This window comes from Channa argus, chromosome 12 (assembly GCF_033026475.1).
Source record: "Channa argus isolate prfri chromosome 12, Channa argus male v1.0, whole genome shotgun sequence".
Taxonomy (NCBI): Eukaryota; Metazoa; Chordata; class Actinopteri; order Anabantiformes; family Channidae; genus Channa; species Channa argus.
In genome coordinates this window covers 1,444,743-1,464,314 of record NC_090208.1, presented here as the reverse complement: position 1 = coordinate 1,464,314, position 19,572 = coordinate 1,444,743, and the positions used below count along the sequence as shown (strand labels likewise).

At 42.3% G+C, this 19,572-nt stretch overlaps 1 protein-coding gene across 1 annotated transcript; it reads left to right on the top strand.

Moving 5' to 3' along the window:
- The first annotated feature begins 4,132 nt into the window (after positions 1 to 4,132).
- Positions 4,133 to 14,798, top strand: LOC137136965 (butyrophilin-like protein 2). Its single transcript, XM_067522781.1, has 6 exons — positions 4,133 to 4,379; positions 11,351 to 11,695; positions 11,775 to 11,873; positions 12,102 to 12,428; positions 13,561 to 13,890; positions 13,982 to 14,798. Exons 1-6 carry the CDS (start codon positions 4,343 to 4,345, stop codon positions 14,071 to 14,073), a joined length of 1,230 nt encoding a protein of 409 aa, XP_067378882.1. The 5' UTR covers positions 4,133 to 4,342; the 3' UTR covers positions 14,074 to 14,798.
- Positions 14,799 to 19,572: the final 4,774 nt, after the last annotated feature.

Sequence of the window (19,572 nt, the reverse complement as noted above, 5' to 3'; positions counted from 1 at the left end):
ACTGATGCAAGTGAATAAATTAAGACTGAGGCCTCCAAGAAGGTTAGTGATCCACTATCTTTTGTGTCTCCTGCGTATTTGTTGTTTTAGCCATTTCTACACGTCTTTCTAGCTTCAGTGTCACTTACAGAAACCAAGTGGATGTTTCAAAGCTCAACAACATTCTGTCTATGTGATGAGTAGACTGTAAATCATGTTAAAACAATTCAGCTTGCTTATCTCCAGATCCCCAGCTGCAATAAATGTGACCAGACTTTTGGCACATTGACATTATGGAAGAAATTGTTTTAAATTATTTATCACTTTTAAAAATGTACATGAGTTATTTTTATTAACTAATGAAAAAGTTCAAATGTCCTTAAAACATTTAACATATACTTAAAGTTTTGAGGACAGCACAGCAGTGGAGTGGTTAGACCTCACACCTCACAGCTAGAAGGTCTGTGGTTTGAATCCTCGGCTGGTTTTGGCCTTTCTGTCTGCAGTTTGCATGTTTTCCAGTGCTTGTGTTTGTTTCCTCTGGGTGTTACAGTTTCCTCCCACAGTCCAAACATATTCAGTGCTGACTCCAAACTGCCCATAGTTGTGAATGTTTGTCTGTCTGTGTGTGTCTCTCTGTGTTGGCCCTGAGACTGGAGACCTGTCCAGGGTGGACCCTGCCTCTTGCCCAGTGACAGCTGGGTTTGCCTCCATCCTAATGGATGGATTGAAGTTTTGACATCATGACCATTTTGAATCTTGTGTAATTTTTACATTGTATGAATATGAGGAATAATTATACATTACATGTCAGTTGTTACCATTAACACTAACACTTCACTATAATAAGCAACAGTTAATGCAGTAAGAAGCTAAGTAACTGTAACTAATTATTACTAATGGTAACAAAACCTAGAGATTATCACACTAATGATTTATTGTATGTTCTCATGTCAGTGATATATTGTACTTTGCATACAGTTTGTTGACATTGAGGAAGCAGCTGCAGTTTGTTTCTGTGGCCTCCACAGCCAGACGGGTGGTGCTCAGTCACTGTGTGTTTGGTTCCAGGAGAAGCTGGTTACAGACAAAGATGGTGGAGTTTTTCTGATCGATCAGTGATTTACTGATGAACTTTAAGCAATGACTTCACGACTTTCTTTATGAATAAAATTGTAGCTATTAGAGAAAGAATTCACCAGATCCTCCCCCCAAATATTACAGATAGATCTTCATGTACAGCAGTGCTAGAGTCATCGATAAGGCCCCAAACCCTGTTAGACTGCTTTTTACCCATAGATCTCTCTGAGCTAACTTCAATTATTACCTCATCTAAACCAACAACCTGTCTGCTAGACCCTATTCCAACTAAGCTGCTCAAGGAAGCTTTACCCTTAATAGATACATTCATATTAGATATCATCAATCTATCTTTAGAAACAGTCTATGTACCACAGGCCTATAATGTAGCTGTAGTTTCTCCAAAACATGTTATGTACTTGCGGCTCAATTGGTTATTGTTATGTAAGTTAAATGCCTGTTGCTAACCTGCTAACTGGGAAAAATCTGGACTCACTGACATTTCAAGAAAGAACCAACGTTTACTCTGGTAATGTTTTTTTCTTATATTGATGTGTCTTCTTCTTCTTTTCCTTTTGGCTGTTTCCTTTCAGGAGTCTCCACAGTGAATCATGTCCCTCCATCTAACCCTGTCCTCTGTATCCTCTTCACTCACACCAACTAACTTCATGTCCTCTCTCACTACATCCATAAATCTCCTCTTTGTTCTTCCTCTAGACCTCCTGCCTGGCAGCTCCAACCTCAGCATCCTTCTACCGATATATATTCACAGTTTCTCCTTTGAACATGTCCAAACCACCTCAGTCTGTCCTCTCTGACTTTATCTCCAACACATCTAACATGATCTGTCCCTCTGATGTCCTCATTCCTGATCCTGTCCATCCTCGTCACTCCCAAAGAGAACCTCAACATCTTAAGCTCTGATACCTCCAGCTCTGCCTCCTGTCTTTTCTTCAGTGTCACTGTCTCTTAGCCGAACAACATCTCTGGTCTCACCACCGTCTTGAACATCTTTCCTTTCATTCTCGCTGATACTCTTTTATCACACAACACACCTGACACTTTTCTCCACCCGTTCCAACCTGCCTGCACTCACCTCTTCACCTCTTTTCCACACTCTCCGTTGCTCTGAACTGTTGACCCTAAGTACTTAAAGTCCTGCACCTTCTTCACCTCTGCTCCCTGTAACCTCACTGTTCCACCTGGGTCCCTCTCATTGACACACATGTATTCTGTCTTGCTGCGGCTAAGCTTCATTCCTCTGTTTTCCAGAGCAGACCTCCACCTCTCTAGATTTTCCTCCACCTGCTCCCTGCTCTCACTACAAATCACAATGTCATCTGCAAACATCATAGTCCATGGAGATTCCTGTCTAACCTCATCTGTCAGCCTGTCCATCACCAGGGCAAACAAGAAGGGGCTCAGAGCCGATCCTTGATGCAGACCCACCTCCACCTTGAACTCCTCTGTCACACCTACAGCACCTCACCACAGTCTTACAGCTCTCATACATGTCCTGCACCACTCTAACATACTTCTCTGCCACTCCAGACGTCCTCAAACAATACCACAGCTCCTCTCTCTGCACCCTGTCATACGCTTTCTCTAAATCTACAAAGACACAATGCAACTCCCTCTGACCTTCTCTGTACTTCTCCATCAGCATCTTCAAAGCAAATACTGCATCTGTTGTTCTCTTTCTAGGCATGAAACCATATTGCTGTTCACAAATGTTCACTTCTGCCCTTAGCTGAGCTTCCAACCCAAACCCTTTGTTCATAAAGAGCTGTGTGAAGTTTAGACAACAGCTCAAAATCAATTCCAGGTATTCAAGAAGTGTGACAGTCTGAGACTGATAAAAACTATCATATGTTCAGTGTGAGCATAAAACAGAGATTCTAAGTATTGACAATTTTCTCCAGAGTGAGACCTCTGTCAGAGTTCAGAGGATCTAAACCTACAAGTTTATTAATAATAATTAAAACTTTTATTGTCATTGCACACACAGTTATACAATGAAATTTAGTCGAGCAGCTCCCAACAATGCACTTTTAAATACAAGCAAAAAGTATCACAGTTGGTAGATCTGCAGCTCACCGACTATAGAGTCCGAGTTTCGCGCCCTGTTCTTTCTGACCACATGTCAAAGTGTCTCTGGGCAAGACAGTGAACCCCCAACAGCCCATCCCCAGCCCGGTAGAAATTGCATTAAGAGGGGCATCCAGTGTAAAAACTGCCAAATCAACATGCAGCCATATGATCCGCTGTGGCGACCTTGAACTCACGGGTTAAACCAGAAGGACAAAAAAAAACAAACGTCACACGCACACATTGCATGTTACCATGAGAATTAGAGTTGCCAATTTGAAATCACTCTTTCAAGGTTAACGGTCTAGACGACCCTGGGAAAAAACTGTAATTTAGTCAGTTTTTCAGACTCCTGATACTCCTGTACTACCTGCCAGAGGGCAGAAGGTTAAAGGGCAGGATTTGATGTGTCCAGCAGAACCAGGCTCAAGGTGGGTGGCCATTTGTAGGGGTAACTGTAGTGTATTACAATTATTATTAAATTGTATTCATTAGGGGCCAAAGACAATATTTCACAAAAATGTTACCATTTAATGGGAGCACGACATTGTGCATATGACATTTATAACAGTGGTTAAAAAGCTGAGCATTTTTTAACACATTTATTAGTTTAACTTCAACAATATTAGAAGAAGTGGTTTGGGCCATCTGCTAAAGTGTTCCACAGAGTTGTAGGGTTAGCTCTGACATCTGATAGGCTGCTATAATCATGTGACACAGAAGACCATATAAAATATGGCTTAGTTAGTTTTCACACATAAATTTAATGCTTAAAAAACTCAGAAGTGAAAACAAAGTGTTTGCAAAGAGAAAAGAAGTGTCCAATCAAAGCTGAGTCCATCAGTGACTAATGAGGAACTAGAGAAGAGAGAAATGCTGCCTAAGTGTGTGTGTGTGTGTGTGTGTGTGTGTGTGTGTAAATAGCTGATAAGCTGCTTGATGCTGACACAAACTACAGATGATAGTAGCTGTCTTATCCAAATAGGGACACATATACATAACCAGTGTCACCTCTACACTACAGTGTGTTTGTATAAAGCTGTTTGACCTGAAGCAGGTCAAAAGGCTTCAATTAAACCACCTCCTTCAGCTAAAAGTGAAACTAAAGTGTCAGTAGATTAGAACCATTGTGAACCTGCAGTTAGTTTAGGAAGAAGCTGATTTAAGGAGGATTTGTTGCAGTTTTAGCAGGAAGATGAAGATGTTTGTGGAGTTTGTGATCTTCATACACGGTAAGAGAAACTTCCTTTGTCCCACACAACTGACTTTAGTGGACTGTCTGCAGTCATCTGGAATGGAAGCACAGCCTTTGTCATCTGAAGTAACTGCAGCTCTGTGGCTGCTGATGAAGCTTCACAAAAGAAACATACATATATCTGATCTGTGGGAAGCAACAACTGTTTTTGAAGCAGAAATGGGACAAGCTGCTGGAAACATCCAGAAAATGGGGTCCACCCTGGACAGGTCTCCAGTCTGTCTCAGTGTCCACACAGACAGACACACACAGACAGACCACCATTCACTGTAGTTAAGTAGATTTTTCAGACCTCTGTACTTGAGTATTTCGTACTTTTCCTACATTTGAACACAAATAACTTTCTACTCGTTACCTCTTCAAAACAGGCTGCTTACTTGTTCTATTGTGTTTGAGGGGAAACATGGAGTGTTGTTCTTCAGCTCTGCTCGGCTGTTTCTCAGGAACAGTTCATCACACCAGCAGCTTCATACAGTGTGTTATCTCAACAGTCCAGCTGTGTCCTAACGTTAGCTCAGTAACTACAGGACCCTCCCTACATGTTTGTATGAACATAGAATGAGTTTACTCTCCACATGTAGTTCAAACCACAGGGTCAGTGGCTCGACTCCCAGTCCAAGTGTCCCTGGGTAAGACACTGAACATCACAGTTGTCCATAGTGTCTGCTGCTTAGTTGTAAGTCACTTTGGATAAAAGTGTCTGACTGTTGTCAGTAGTGTTGGTAGAAGAGAAACTGTAAAACTGGTTAGTTTGTTTCCTATAGTGACTTCCAGTGTGTGTGTGTGTGTGTGTGTGTGTGTGTGTGCATACAGCCAGGGGGGCTTGTCCCCAACACAGCAGAATATTTTGCTTTATCAAATAAATGCTCTTAGAAATTCACTGCATAAAGACAAAGTCAGTGTTTTCCCCTGTTGGTTGTGGTTGTGGTCTCTGTCTAACGCACTTTAAAGCTCAGTTAGACCTGACAGTGAATAGTGGTGGATGAACATAGAAGACGTTTCACTGCTTCTTTTTTGTTAAAACATTTAAACATCATGTCAACCTCACATGTAAGTCACTTTGGATAAAAGCTTATGACAAATCACTAAATGTAAATGTTAAATAGAATCATGACTAAAATGAAACAGATGACATCAGGGGGTCCCCCAGGAGTCTTAGTGTACAGCAGCAGAACTAGGAGCTGGTTCAGAGTGAATGAGCAGTTCTAACTATGAGCTTTATCAAAGAGGAAGGTTTTAAGCCGAGACTTAAAAGTAGAGAGGGAGTCTGCTTCCTGAATCTGAACTGGGAGCTGGTTCCACAGGAGAGGAGCTTGATAGCTGAAGGCTCTACCTCCCATTCTACCTTTGGAAATTCTGGGAACCACCAGCTTGAGGTTTTTAGGATATCAGGGGTGGAGATTTCAAGTACCAGGAACAAATCCTTACATTTTAGTCATTGCCAATACTGAGTACTGTTACAACTGATTTCCTTCCAGTATGAGTTGCTGCACAGTAAATGCTCGTCCATCAACTAAGTAAATCCCACAACAGCAGAAATTGTCATGGATTCCTCTGACAAATCAAATATGGTGGTGACAGGTGTTTAATAAATAGAGCAACTTTTGCTGTAAATAACAAAAAGAAAAGGAAAAAAGAGAAACAAAGCACAGATTTAAGGTGAGATCCTGGTGGAGAAGTGTGGACAACATGGACTGTAGAGTGTAAACAGGAATATGAAGGTAAAAGAACTTTGAAAAACATGGTGAACGTCATGTAACGTTCTAGTTATAAACCCTCGTTGTTACAGATGTCAGTCGCAAATATTAGGTTTTCTTCTTGAGAAACATAAGGAAGACTGTTAGTAACTAGATCTTTAGATTCATTCAGCAGTAGTGTATGAGCCAAACAAGGGGGTTAGTTAGTTACTTTTTTTATATAAAGTTTGCTTGTGTGTGTAATGTAATTGTTTATGTAATGTGTGTTTGTGATGTGTCTATTCACTGATGATGTCTTTAGTGACATCATATGGCTTGATAGTTTGCCTTTGTAGATTACCTTTAAGTTGTTGACCAGTGGTCAAGGAAACAATGCAATGCTAAGGGTTTGTTAAGGACAGATGCAGTTTTAGCTCAGCTACTGAAGGGTGTAAACGTGACACAGTAACTGGAGCATAGGAACTCTGACTACAAGAAAGGTGTGGACTGCAACAAGGTAGAAGAAAAGGGTTCTGTGTGTAGCTGTGGAGGCACACGGTTTCTTACCGAGTTCTACGAGTCCTGTCAGTTCAGACATACTTTGGGAAACTTGTTTGATGAAACAGTGAGTGAACGTGCTTGTGAGATCACTGTGCTTAAAGTTGTATGTACAATTGATCTGTCATCGGCTAAGTTGAGAAGCAAGTACAATAAATGTTCAATGTTTGTCTAACAACGATCTCTGGAGTGAAGTATGTGCTGAGGAGTTAGGAGCGTTAGATTCGAGTAAGATCACCTCTACAAGTAGTATAACACTGAACGTGCGTGTAGAGCATCGTGACTGTTAGACAGTTAGACAGCCCTAACCCCCTCCTCCTCCCCTCCACGTGGTGGATGTCATGATGGTTCACTTATCAGTTAACAGTTAGATGGCAACCAAAACCCTAGGTGTGTGTGTGTGTGTGTGTGTGTGTGTCACCTGTCAGTCACGATCCATGTGCTCGGGCACCCCCACTGCTACTGCTGCGATTGTTGCTGCTGCATTTAAAAAAACGACCTCGGTTATTATCATCCGTGCTATTGCTGCTACTGCTCCTTACAATATCAAATATCTTTGGAAAAAATGGCATATTTTACAGGTGAGTGTTTTTCCAGGCTAAATGAGATTCTTCTAAATTTCTGGAACAACACTTCCTTTCTAACTTGTGTTGCCTGCTTTAAGCTGTGAACTTGTGAATTGTACCATGGAGATCATCTCTAATTCACCGCTTTCTTTTTCAGAGGGACAAATGTATCTAGTATCATAAGCAGTGAGGCTGCAGAATCATTGACTAGATAATCAAGTTGTGCAGGAGTAACATTAAGGTTGAAAGATGATGATAATGATGAAAGAATAATTTCTTTAAATTTGTTGACAGCTTTTTCACTTAAGCATCTGCTATAGTGGAATTTTTCCCTAACTGCTGTATAGTCCGTTATTGTAAATTCAAATGTTATTAAAAAATGGTCAGACAGAAGAGAGTTGTGAGGAAATATGATTAAATTATCCGCTTCACTTCCATACGTAAGGACAAGGTCTAAGCTGTGACTAAAACAGTGAGTGGGTTTATTTACATTTTGGAAAAAACCAATTGAATCTAATAATGAATTAAACACAGTTACTGTCAGCATCTACATGGATGTTAAAGTCACTATAATGACTTTATCTGTACTAAGCACTAAATCAGATAGAAAATCAGAAAATTCAATCAAAAACTCTGAATAAGGGACTGGAGGACGGTACACGATAACAAATAATAGTGGTTTTTGAGTTTTCCAGTTTGGGTGTGAAAGGTTAAGAGTAAGACTCTCAAATGAGTTATAACTATGTTTAGGTCTAGGAATTATTGATAAGCTACAATGGAAGATTGCTGCTACTCCTCCACCTCAGTCTGTGCTTCTAGGAACATGATAATTAATATGACTCATTTAAACTGACATATTCTTCCTGCTGCAACCAAGTTTCAGTGAGACAAAATAAATCGAATTGATGATCATTTATTAAGTCATTTACTAACAGATTTAGAAGAGAGAGATCTGATATTTAATAATCCACATTTAATAGTTTTGGGTTTTGGTTCAGACATAGTCTCTATAGGACAAAGAGCAGTGTGGTTAAGATCATAACATTCAACAAAATAATAAAATTCTCTGGGTGAAAAGTTAGAATCCATAACAGCTTCATTTTGTCTGTTGGTAACGTCAGATTCTATAAGTATCTCAGACTGTTTATACCTGTGGATGTTGTCGGGTGTTGGAGCTGAGGATGCAGGAGACTGAGACGCTGTGGACAATGTTCTCAGTCCACATCAATGATCCCAAGAAGTTCGGGTGCAGTCCATCTTGTTTGAAGTTCTGAGGACGATCCCAGAAAATATTGAAATTATCAATGTCAGAGAGTCTGTGTGTGGTTCTTGTGGTTGAAGCCATGTGTGCAGACTGAGGAGTCTGGAGAACCAGCCAACACCGCGACCCAGTGTGGGAACTGGGCCGGAGATGAAGAACCGTCTGTGGTGGAGCAGCATGTGGATTCCTCTCTGGAGGCACGGTGTTGGTGGTGGTGGCGTTTCAGTTCTGGCTCGGCCCCAGCAGCATGTCCTGACCGTGCTGCCCACGGGAGGTGGAGCGGACACCTGTGGGGGCCGAGCTGTCTGGCATCTCACGGGGCAGGCAGTCAGAGGGAACCGCTGCTGGGGAAGTTGGCCTTTCCAGCTTCTCAGTGAACAGTGAACCGGTTCTCCACCTGGACCAGGGAAGTGGTCTGATGGAGTGTTAAGCTGCAGCAGGTGTCGTCCCATGTCTTCTTTTAGCCGGGATCCAGGCCTCCTGTGTCAGGGCAGGACATTGGTCGTCCGACAGGGCCAGAGGATTCCACCAGATGCAGCCGTTTTCCCATTGGAGGCCGATGTATGACATTATTGTATAGCTGCCAGTTATATTATGGAGGCGTGTGACAATATGTGTTATTATGTATTACAATATATATTTTTAAATCAACATCTAATTCATCAATGTAAACATTTATTGTGCAAACTGCAAATAGAAAAGAGAACAGAAGAGTGTGTGTGTGTGTGTGTGTGTGTGTGTGTGTGTGTGTGTTTAGTTACGTTCTTGTCCTGCTGCTTGTTGCTAGATAAAGGCTGCATGAGCATTTCTAAAATGCCTCTTCATTTTTGCTGCTTTTCTCCTTCTCTGCTCACTGATGAAATGACCCCTCAGCCAAGCTGCAGGTTTATCTTTGGCTGTGAAAGCAGCCAGGTGCATATACACACTAACAGTTGTTGGGCAGGAGGCACATGACACACAAGTGTGAAGTTCTTTAGGTGATTTATTAAAAAAAAAAGAAGCAAAATGTTGTTGTAGGATGATTTAATAGTAAACACACCAAAGTAGAAATAAACACATGCAGCCTCAAGTCTTCCAAAGATGTGGGGTTTCTGGACATTTTAGTGCAGAAATGTAGATTCAACCACTAATTTATTCAAACTTCTTCAGTAAAGACACTGTGATGAACAAACATGTATTTTTGCAGATTGTCGGTGCATTTTGTCTGGAAGCAGAGGCTGATGTTTGAAACGTGAGAGAAAATACAGTTTACAGCATCATCAGGTCCAGACTTTACTTTGAAATCAGATTTTCAGTTTCAGCAATGACTGTGTCCAGGATGTTAAAATAAAGTGATAAAAAGCAACAGATGTTATTCAGCTTTTTATTGTACAGTCCAGGTAAACACGTCCAAATGGGTGAAGCTGGTAGATCATTAATAGGTCCAAGGTCAAAAGTAAAGGAAATACAAATGAGAATGAAAGCACTCACTGATCCATGTGTTTGTTGGATGAAATCCTCCTGGATGTGTCAGACTGTCCTCAGTTGTCTTCTTCAGGATTCTGTCCCTGTAGCTTCTTCATCTTCTCACAGCTTGTGTTCCCAGCAGTAACAATGATCCTTTGCTGTGGTCTTTTTGCTGACAGCAGCATCAGATGTGGATGGAAATGTTGGGCTTCATTCAGACAAATGTTGAGTTTCCAGGCTGCTCACACTGCAGAGGACACATTCACTTTGTCCCAGTCCTTCAACACCTGTCCAACCACAACACCTTCACATCACTTCTTACAAGATTGAAACAAACCAAATCAAAGCTTTGATTTCTTCTCCTCACTGAGAGAAACACATGAAGTGTCTCCACGTCTCCATCAGTCCTGTCTTTTCTCTGAGTATTAGTCCTCCTGCTGAAGACGTGATGGACAGATGGAAGGAAAAGATGTGAGGATAGAGGAGTTCAGCAGCAGTCATTTGAAGAAATGCTCGAACTTTATTAATATGTTTGAAGTGATAAAAAGCTGATTTGGTGACAGAGTCCACATGAGCCTTAAAACTCAGTTCTGAATCACTCCAAGATTTCTGGTGTGTTTTAAAAACAGCTTGAACAAGTGCACTTTTAAGAGCTGCAGGGAAAAGTTGGTAACAATAGTTAAAACCTCATCAGACATTTTTAAAAAGGAGGTGGGAATTGGGTGAAGAGCACAGGTGGAAGACTTCAGTTTAGATAAAACCTTCAACCAGAACAAAACTGTCCAGTGTGTCTTCACATTGTCCACATGTCTCTGTAATGGGACTGTGTGCTTGGCTGATGTCAGACCTGATTGACAAAGAGCCAATTGTGAGGTTTTCCAGCACTTTTAGCTAAAAAGACAAAGAATTAAAGACATTTACATTCAGTTTTTGAGTGAATACATTTGTACATTATTTTACATGTACACACATATTAAATGTAGATATTTACAAATGTATGTACAGACACACAGACTGACACACATGTGGACAAATAATGAAGCTGCTATATTAACTTATGTCTTTGAGTTTTTTACTTTGACCATTGATCCTCTCAAAGCTCCACCTGCTGATTCAGCAGGAAATATAACCCATAACTTTTATACAATGAACAAACATACACATTCATGTGTTAATGTGAAATACAAAGTGTGATATGTTATTTAAAAATCCCACTGAAAACCTCTAACCAGTGAGAACCAGGATCCTGAGTTGGTTCTGGTGTTTGTCAGTGTTGTTGGTGTTAAACTGTGGTGATGTGGTTTCAAAGCAGCCTGATCAGCTGCAGCGTCCAATCACAAACAGGACCAGGTTGGTTTCTGACTCACCTGAGGACGGACGAGTAATGAGACATGAAATAAGGCTGCTGAGATGGACCCTCTCTGTCTGTGTGTCCTCACAGTTTCCCAGCATGTCTCAGCTGTGGACATGTATGAGGGGGACCAGTTTGTCCTGCTGCCCTGTGAGTTTCCCACTTTTGACGTGAACAATCCCACAGTGATGTGGAGCCGCTCTGATCTCAGTCCTTCAACCGTCCACCAGCGTCAGCAGGAAGGTGATGAACTTAAAAACCAGAACCAGCTTTACAGCGGCCGAACATCGATGATGCCTGATGCTCTGGAAACTGGAGACCTCAGTCTGAATCTGACAGAACTGCAACTGTCTGACAGTGGAACCTACACCTGCTCCTTCAGAGATGGATTTGGACGACAATGGAGAGTGACAGACTTACAGCTGCAGCTCAAAGGTCAGTGACAGGTCAGAGGTCAGTGCTGTAGATACAGGTCAGAGGTCGGAGGTCATGTTGTTCTTCATGTTCTCCACAGAACGATTTCCATCCTGGGCCAAAGTTCTCCTGGTTCTCCTGGTTCTTCTGATTGTTGCTGGGGGTCTTTTAGTACATTTCCGTCACTATTTCATGTCAGGTATGTCTCTACTACTACATTACCCATAATGCTGATGGTTCACATCTTTACTCTTGTTGCTCCTTGACTGTTGAGACAGACTGAGAGTGAGGAACAAATCAGAACCAAACTGAGAATCAGTCACAATAAGTAGTTCCTGAGTGTCTTCATGGGACAGTGAGGTCCTGTTACCATCAGAGCTGCTGCTGCTGTCTGTCCACATGATGCTGTGCTTTGTTGTCCTCTCAGGCTACCAGGTGGAGGTGGATTCAGGGGTGGAGTCTGTCCATCTGCCCTGCAAAACCACAGTTTGTCTGCCTGTAGACGCCAAAGTGCAGTGGAAGAACAATAAAGACAAGATGATCCATGTGTATCAGAACGGCTCTGACCAGCCTGCAGAACAGTTCTATTGTTACAAAGGTCAAACAGAGATGAAGAGAAACCTGCTAAAAACTGGAGACCTCAGTCTGACCCTGAAACACCCCACAGACAGAGACAGAGGAACCTTCACCTGCACCGTCAACAACATGGAGGGAAACGTCCTGATGAAGAAAAAGGTGGAGCTGCTGGTCAGAGGTCAGTTCAAAGATCAAACAAGTCAGTTCATTCTGCAGGACTTCAACACCTGCCACTGTTCATCACTGGGTGGACTTTGTTCAGTTGAGTCATGTGAAACAATCCTCCACAGAGCAACATCTATCTAACAACTCAACCATCTCCATGACAATGGACCAACTGCTGCACTGATGAAGACAGTGAGATACAGCTGAAAGGTGCTGATGCAGCAGCATCAGTAAACGTCCTTTATCACAGCCAGTCAGTGTGTGAGGAAGAGAAAAAACATCAACTACAACAACAACATTACTAGTTTGTCTTGTACCAAGTTACGAATTTAAACAAAAGACATTTGGATTGTTCGACATCTTTCAGGCTCCAGACTTAAAAGAAATAGTTATGTTGAAATAATGAATCATTGTAACCAGACTCCTCATGTCACATGTTCTGGTTTACTTAGCATTATGTACAATCACAGCAGATACTTGGTATTTTCTACATAAATTACAAACTAATCAGATCAAACTTGCTGACTGTTAAAACAGAATATAGCAGATTCCAAAACACTATTACAGTAAATGGTCTGTAGGTGGCGCTCAGCTTCCACTCAGAGTTACAGCAGCCAGTGCATGTTACAGTCCCTACCACAATGTACTGAACCAGTATTACTGTATTTGTACACCAACAATGTACTGCAGTAGAACATATATCCAGTATTATTCAAACTTTCCCCAAACTTAAAGTTTCAAAGAACCTGAATATGTTGTAGTTCATGTGACTTTATCAGGTGACCACAGATAATTATTTACTATTATTAGAACAGAAAGATTAGAAATATGTTAATTCATTGTGATCATTTGCTGATGTTACATCATTAAAATAAATGTGAATCTTGGTTTGTGTTCTCTGATTGTCTCACTCTGTCTGTGCCAAATAACGTGTCCTCTTAACCAGACATGATCTCATCATCCACATTACTGACATTTCATAGTTGATGAGTCTTAAAATTCCTCTTGGATTTGAACTAGATAACAGTCATTGTCTTTCAGAGGCAAAACTTTGATTGAGTGTATGAAGTGAAATATGAAAGAAAATGTGTAAAAGCTGCTGCTGCTGTCTGTCCACATGATGTTGAGCTTTGTTGTCCTCTTAGTCCCACAGGTGGAGGTGGATTCAGGGGTGGAGTCTGTCGTCCTTCTGTGCAAAACCACAGTTCACCTGCCTGAAGACGTCAGAGTGGACTGGATGGACAGTTACTACAGGATGGTCCATGTGTATGAGAACGGCTCTGATCAGCCTGAAGAACAGGACCAGTCTTACAAAGATCGAACAGAGATGAAGAAAGACCTGCTGAAAACTGGAGACGTCAGTCTGACCCTGAAATACCCCACAGTCGGAGACACAGGGACATATGTCTGCAGAGTCTGGAACAAGGAGGGAAACATCTTACTGAGAAAGAAAACAGTTCAGCTCAGGATCAAAGGTCAGTTTTCTTCGTATTTTTTCTTGATTGTCTGCCTCTTGTTGTTTGTCTCTAGTCGTCTGTCTCTGACTGTCTTTAGTCTCTTATGCAGCAAGAATTCAGGACAAAGATGAGACAGTGGACATCAGGAACACAAGCAGCTCCACTGATCCAACTCCTCTGATGGCTGAACAATCAGTTTGATCAATGTTTGATTATTGATCTGATCTGACTTTGGATCAGAGACAACATGGAAGTGAAGGAGCTGATGGATGAAGACAGGAGGACACATTGTCTTCTTCACCCTGACTCTTCCTGACTCTCACACAGTCTACACACTGACTATTGATCACTATTGATCAGTGATGTCAGAGTGATGTCATATGTGGATCAAACATGTTGTGGTTTTAGATCCTCTGAACTCTGACAGACGTCTCACTCTGGAGGAAACTCAACACACTGAATGTTGGTTTTCTTCTCACACTCAGCCTGTGACAGAGTTTATCAGATGATCCAACACATTTTTAAAACATTTACTATCACTGTCCACTCCTTATTTGTCCTGTGAGAGGACATCTGTCCCTTTAAACCCTGAACTCATGTGTTCACAGAAACAGGAGCATCACTGTGACCACAATCACATTCCTATTCTCACTGTTTCAGTCCAAATGCTCTGAGGTCCAAACAATTGTCCACAAAGTGTCTGTTCATCTGGTTTCCAGCAACATAAAGATCCATCAAATGAAAAAAGCTCATTTTGAACAGTCACAGATTTCTGCTCCAGTCATTGTCAACACTGTCCACATAAACTAGTGTCAAATCTAAAGCTGTCAAACTGCACAGTAAAGACAAATGTCTCCATTGTTACTTGACTTTGGAGTTTCCTGCTGTATATTAATGGACACAATAAACACGTTCATGAAAATAAATCTACCTTAAAGGTTTGTATTTATCATATATTTCTGATTAGAATAACTTGTTCTGATAATAATAATAATAATATGTGACTGTCTGTGAAATCAGAAGCTCTGGAAGACAGGGGACAGAGACTGTCCAGACAAGTGGAAAGTGGTGCAGAAGCTATCAGTGACTTGTAAACAGTGTAAATGTTGGAAATGCACTTTTCTATCCAAAGCACTTTACACTGCTTCTCATTCACCCATTCATACTCACTCACTCACTGATGAGGGAGTCAACACTCACTGGGGGCAACTACGTTGGGGTTTAGTGTCTTGCTCAAGGACACTGCAACATGTGACTGGAGGAGCTGGGGATGAAACCAACAACCCTGGGATTGGACGACTGCTTTACTGTACGTCCTGAGCCACAGTCGCCCCACAGTGTTATATAGTGCTTTCATTGATTCACACACACACACACACACACATAAACTTGTTTAAGTTCTTCAGAAATCTTCTATCTTCCTTCTTATTGCTGGTTTTGTGTTTCCTTGTTGCATGGTATCCACAGTAACAGCATTTGTCTTTGTTACATGATGTTAATACCAACATTATTTTTATTTATAATAAAAATGCTAAATTGTGAACTTACACCTTTACAACTAAAGACACACTTTGGTGCTATAGCATATTTAGGTCAGTAATGGTGCTACTATACCTCTGTGGATCCACTAGAGGGACTGTAGCTACAGTCCCAGTGCATGTGCTGATTAGTAATAAGGAAGCGCTGGTGTTGGCAAGACACTATTTCCCGTCTCCTCTTCATTGGTCCTCAGTGGACTGAATGAACTGCTGAATTTGTATGAGTGTCTCTGTTCTCTGCTGCTTAGTTGCTATTACTATTACTCCCCAAGTGCCTGGATGCTTGATGGGTGCTCAGGAATGTCTCTGTCCATATGTGATGTATGTGTGGGAATGTCTCTGATTGGTGATTGGACACAGGCTCACAACTTTCTAGAGCCCGCTTCAGTTCAACTAAACGATCCCGGACAAGTCCCCAGATGTTACCGGCACAAGACCTAGGGGAAATCTGGACCAGCAGCAAGTGATACACAGACCAGATGGTGGGAGGATGAGTGAGAGACCAGGTACTAAGGTTTAATGATGTTGTAGCTTTGCAGAGAGAGTTTAAGGTTCCTGGTGGACAGATCTCTGATAATGGTTCTGACATGTCTCATATTAGAGACAAAAACAGCTCTGAGCTTTTCCAAGACTTAAGTAATGCTAAGCAGCAAGATAAAGAGAGTCCACAGCCGTTTCTGTATAAAATACATGTCTTCTCACATTGTACCAGGGTTTGAATGATAACAACTGCTATGTCAGATATGATGTCAAAGCTCTACTTAATGACCTGCTAACTAGTGATGACTTTTTTTAGAGCCAATCACTAAGTACGTTAGCGAGGAAGCAGAGAGACTGAGATGCATCGGCACAATTTCCCCATGGGATCAATACAGTTGTTTGAATCTTGAATCACAAGCAAAACCCGACCGGTGCCTGTTACTGCATCTCAGCATGACTGTGACAATGACTTAACCAGTGTCCTCAGTGACTAAGCATCTAGCTCAGATGGTGAACCCCGTTGAAAGAGCAACACTTGTGGACCCACAGCTGAGACTAGAGGCAGGTGCAGTGACTTTGCAAAGCAAACTGTCCTCACTGCTTTAATTGTAGCCAGGCAGGGCATCGGGCCATTGGCTGTCTGCAAAGGAAGATGTCACGAAATGGGGGGAGGTCACTAGAAAGGGGCAGCCAGTTACCAACACCGTAGAAGAGCCCCTCACACAAGTCAGATGCACCAAAACAACCATTTCTAGAAAGCAAGAAGTAAAGTGCCAACCAGCCCTAAGAAAAGCTTTAGTGCAGCTCGTTGGAAAGACATGTATGGTTTCATGTGCTGTGAATGGAGTCACTTAAAATGCTGCTGGAATCAGGGGCCCAAGTGACTATGGTGGGAAAGAAGCACTTCCTAACATTCAAATCCAGCCATTTGAGTCCCTCCTTTTGTGTTGCTGCAGCTAATGGCACAGATGTTCCTTTTGATGGATGGGCAGACGTTGACCTCCAGATCGGCAGTGAGAACTATGGACATGTCCCCATATAAACACCTCAGCTCACCTCTTCTAGGCAGTAATGTTAGAACAGAGATTATCAAAATGAACAAAGAACAGAGAGATGAGGCTGATATTACTGATTTACTCAAAGAAGCCTTACACGTAAGTGACACTAAGGTTGAGGCTGTAGTTTCAGATCTCCAGGTTTTGTCCCCTGATGAGTCAGCTCCTGAATGCAGTGTGAGGTCGGGGAAGAAGGCTGAGGTGATAGCAGCAGGTCAAATCTGTGAAGAAAGACGCAGAGTCAGAGACTGGCCCAGAGGTGGCTCAGTGTTATTTCAACCAAATCCAGCTCTAGTACATGTCCCTAGTGGTTTAACCAAAATAGTTAAAATCCCAATTCAGAACCTCACTAAGCATGATATCTATCTTACTGAGAGAAAAGTTCTAGGCACAATGGGGGAAGTTGCTGAAGTGAAACCAGTAACCTGCTTTCCAGGTGGTTCAGACTCAGCGTACCATCCCGCAAGTCAAATGTTTTGTTAAGACCGATTCTGATATTAGCTGCATCCCAAATTTGCAGCTGGAAAGGATGAAACATCAGTACAGATGCCTAGAATGCAATTCCCAAACCCTTGTACAAGGAGGTAAAGGTGTATGAACAGAATCTGCTCAACTATGGCTACATCAGGACGTCTACCTCACACTACTTTTCTCCACAGGTCTGCATCAGAAAAAACGACCTTACATCTGTGTGTTGACTTTCGGGAGCTTAATGTTTGCAAAGAGGATGGAAATGGCTGTAGTGAACACTTTCCTCCAGAAGAGGCAGGAACATAGGGTGACGTACAAGAGCGGCAGTAGAAGCACTCAGGTGGAATAAATCTTGTTTAGACGTTAGACGTAATCTGAAAGACATCAGTGACTGTAAAGTATTGGTAGGGGAGAGTGTAGCCAGACAACACAGGAGGTTGGTGTGTAAAATGATGCTGGTGGTGAGGAAGATGAAGAGGACAAAGGCAGAGCAGAGGACGAAGTGGTGGAAGTTGAAAAAGGGAGGAGCTGAGACAGACTCTGGGTGGTCAGGAAGTGATCAGGTGATCAGGGAGACAGGTAGGAGGGTACTCGGTGTGTCATCTGGAAAGAGGAAAGTGGACAAGGAGACTTGGTGGGGGAACGAGGAAGTTCAGGAGTGTATACAGAGAAAGAGGTTAGCTAAGAAGAAGTGGGACACTGAGAGGACTGAAGAGAGTAGACAGGAGTACAGGGAGATGCAGCGTAAGGTGAAGGTAGAGGTGGCAAAGACCAAACAAAGAGCATATGAGGACTTGTATGTTAGGTTGGACACTAAAGAGGGAGAGGTGGATTTGTACAGGTTGGCCAGACAAAGAGATAGAGATGGGAAGGATGTGCAGCAGGTTAGTGTGATTAAAGATAAGGATGGAAATGTATTGACAGGTGCCAGGAGTGTGATGGGAAGACGGAAGGAGAACTTTGAAAAGTTGATGAACGAGGAAAATGAAAGGGAACGAAGAGTAGAAGAGGTGACTGGTGTGGAGCAGGAAGTAGCAAAGATTAGTAAGAGTGAAGTGAGGAGGACGTTGAAGAGGATGAAGAGTGGAAAGGCAGTTGGTCCTGATGACAAACCTGTGGAGGTATGGAAGTGTCTAGAAGAGGTGGCAGTAGAGTTTCTGACTAGTTTGTTTACTAAGATCTTGGAGAGTGAGAGGATGCTGAGGACTGGAGGAGAAGTGTGCTGGTGCCCATTTTTAAGAACAAGGGAGATGAGCAGAGCTGTGGCAACTACAGAGGAATAAAGCTGATGAGCCAAACAATGAAGTTGTGGGAAAGAGTAGTGGAAGCTCGGCTAAGGGCAGAGGTGTATGTTGTATGAGGACGTCTGGAGCGGCAGAGAAGTATGTTAGAATGGTGCAGGACATGTATGAGAGCTGTAAGACTGTGGTGAGGTGCTGTAGGTGTGACAGAGGAGTTCAAGGTGGAGGTGGGTCTGCATCAAGGATCGGCTTTGAGCCCCTTCTTGTTTGCTCTGGTGATGGACAGACTGACAGATGAGGTTAGACAGGAATCTCCATGGACTATGATGTTTGCAGATGACATTGTGATTTGTAGTGAGAGCAGGGAGCAGGTGGAGGAAAATCTAGAGAGGTGGAGGTCTGCTCTGGAAAACAGAGGAATGAAGAAAAGACAGGAGGCAGAGCTGGAGGTAGCAGAGCTTAAGATGTTGAGGTTCTCTTTGGGAGTGACGAGGATGGACAGGATCAGGAATGAGGACATCAGAGGGACAGCTCATGTTAGATATGTTGGAGATAAAGTCAGAGAGGACAGATTGAGGTGGTTTGGACATGTTCAGAGGAGAAACTGTGAATATATCGGTAGAAGGATGCTGAGGTTGGAGCTGCCAGGCAGGAGGTCTAGAGGAAGAACAAAGAGGAGATTTATGGATGTAGTGAGAGAGGACATGAAGTTAGTTGGTGTGAGTGAAGAGGATGCAGAGGACAGAGTTAGATGGAGGCACATGATTCACTGTGGAGACACCTGAAAGGAGACAGCTGAAAGGAAAAGAAGAAGATATGGATTTTATCTACTGTATTTTGTCCTCACAAGGACCTCTGCCACCACTCTTTTAACTTATATTGTTTATCAGCTGATGAGGATCTGTCATTTATGTT

What these genes read in the sequence shown, in the direction of transcription:
- LOC137136965 (XM_067522781.1), top strand. Translation starts at nt 4,343, where the DNA reads ATGAAGATGTTTGTGGAGTTTGTGATCTTCATACACG. An exon ending in CTTACAGCTGCAGCTCAAAG is followed by an intron (nt 11,696 to 11,774) that starts GTCAGTGACAGG and finishes TGTTCTCCACAG; the next exon opens with AACGATTTCCATCCTGGGCC. An exon ending in AGTTCAGCTCAGGATCAAAG is followed by an intron (nt 13,891 to 13,981) that starts GTCAGTTTTCTT and finishes TCTCTTATGCAG; the next exon opens with CAAGAATTCAGGACAAAGAT.